Source organism: Cryptomeria japonica, chromosome 9 (genome assembly GCF_030272615.1).
Source record: "Cryptomeria japonica chromosome 9, Sugi_1.0, whole genome shotgun sequence".
NCBI classification, from domain to species: Eukaryota; Viridiplantae; Streptophyta; class Pinopsida; order Cupressales; family Cupressaceae; genus Cryptomeria; species Cryptomeria japonica.
The window spans coordinates 496,092,209-496,093,442 of record NC_081413.1 but is presented as its reverse complement, the minus strand read 5'-3'; the positions used below and the strand labels follow the sequence as shown (position 1 = coordinate 496,093,442).

At 44.2% G+C, this 1,234-nt stretch overlaps 1 protein-coding gene across 1 annotated transcript; it reads left to right on the top strand.

The window, feature by feature from the left end:
- The first annotated feature begins 335 nt into the window (after positions 1-335).
- LOC131079704 (germin-like protein 9-3) lies at positions 336-962 on the top strand. Its single transcript, XM_058017732.2, has one exon. The coding sequence runs from the start codon at positions 336-338 to the stop codon at positions 960-962; it is 627 nt and encodes a 208-aa protein (XP_057873715.2).
- Positions 963-1,234: the final 272 nt, after the last annotated feature.

Sequence of the window (1,234 nt, the reverse complement as noted above, 5' to 3'; positions counted from 1 at the left end):
TTAAAATAATCTGCACAAAACATGCAAGTCGAACCACGACTCAGTCTGGCTGGTCACGGATGGTCAAAACAATCAAAAATTTTGTAAAAATCGCTCTGAAATAATCGAGATTTTTTTGGTAAAATCTGATGAACGTTTTGTATTTTAGCTTGGCCGAAGGAGGTGCCAATGGCGGCAAACCGACGGAAAAGAAATCCAGAACAAAGCCGGCTTCACCATTGAAGTCCACGCAATTCTCCGCAACGTAACCTATAAATACACCCTTTCCAACAACTTCCCATCACATCAAAACACTCAGAATTCCCTCTTTCTGCAGTAGTAATATTTGGAGAGAGATGGAATTCAATGGAGCTTGTTTGATGTCAATTTTACTGCTATTCAGTAGTGTTGGCATAATCTACGCATCGGATTCTGACATTCTCACCGATTTCACTGTTCCGGCGGGGCAGAACCCACTTAACTTGACTGGCAATTTCTTCACTTTCACAGGATTTCGAGGATTGCCCAACAACAATTTAACGGGGCAGACGGCAGTAAAAATCACAAAGGGGGTGATGGCAGAGTTTCCGGCGCTGAACGGGCTGGGCGTGTCAATGGCGGTGCTGCAGTTCCCGGCGGGAGGAGTGAACCCTCCTCACACTCACCCCCGCGCTTCTGAACTTCTCTATCTTGTGGATGGATGTCTTCTCGTCGGAGTGGTCGACACCACGGGAAAACTCTTCACACAGACCCTCACTAAAGGAGATTTATTTGTGTTTCCCAAAGGACTCCTCCATTACCAACTGAATACGGATAATGAGGCCGGGGCCATGGCTGTTTCTGCTTTTGGGAGCGCCAATGCAGGCACCGTTTCGCTCCCTTCTACTCTCTTCACAAGCGGCATCACTGATGATGTTCTGGCTAAATCATTCAAGACAAACACACCCACTATCGAGCTGCTCAAGGCTGCCCTTAAGCCTTAAAAAATCCTCATTGCTTGGTTTCTTCCTCCCTTCATCCTTGGCCGCCTACAGAACTATGCTTTCTCTTTTCTTTCCTCTTTCTTAGCTTGAACATGCTTTTCAGTTTCCATTCTTTCTCTATGTGCTCGTCACCATGATTAATGCCTTGATTTGTCTCCATAAAAAGAGAAATAAAAGTCCATATTTAAGTCTTGATTTGGACAATGGTAATTTGATAACATGCTGAAAATAAGGGTTTAATTATATCATTCCACCTATTTAACAAAATCCTC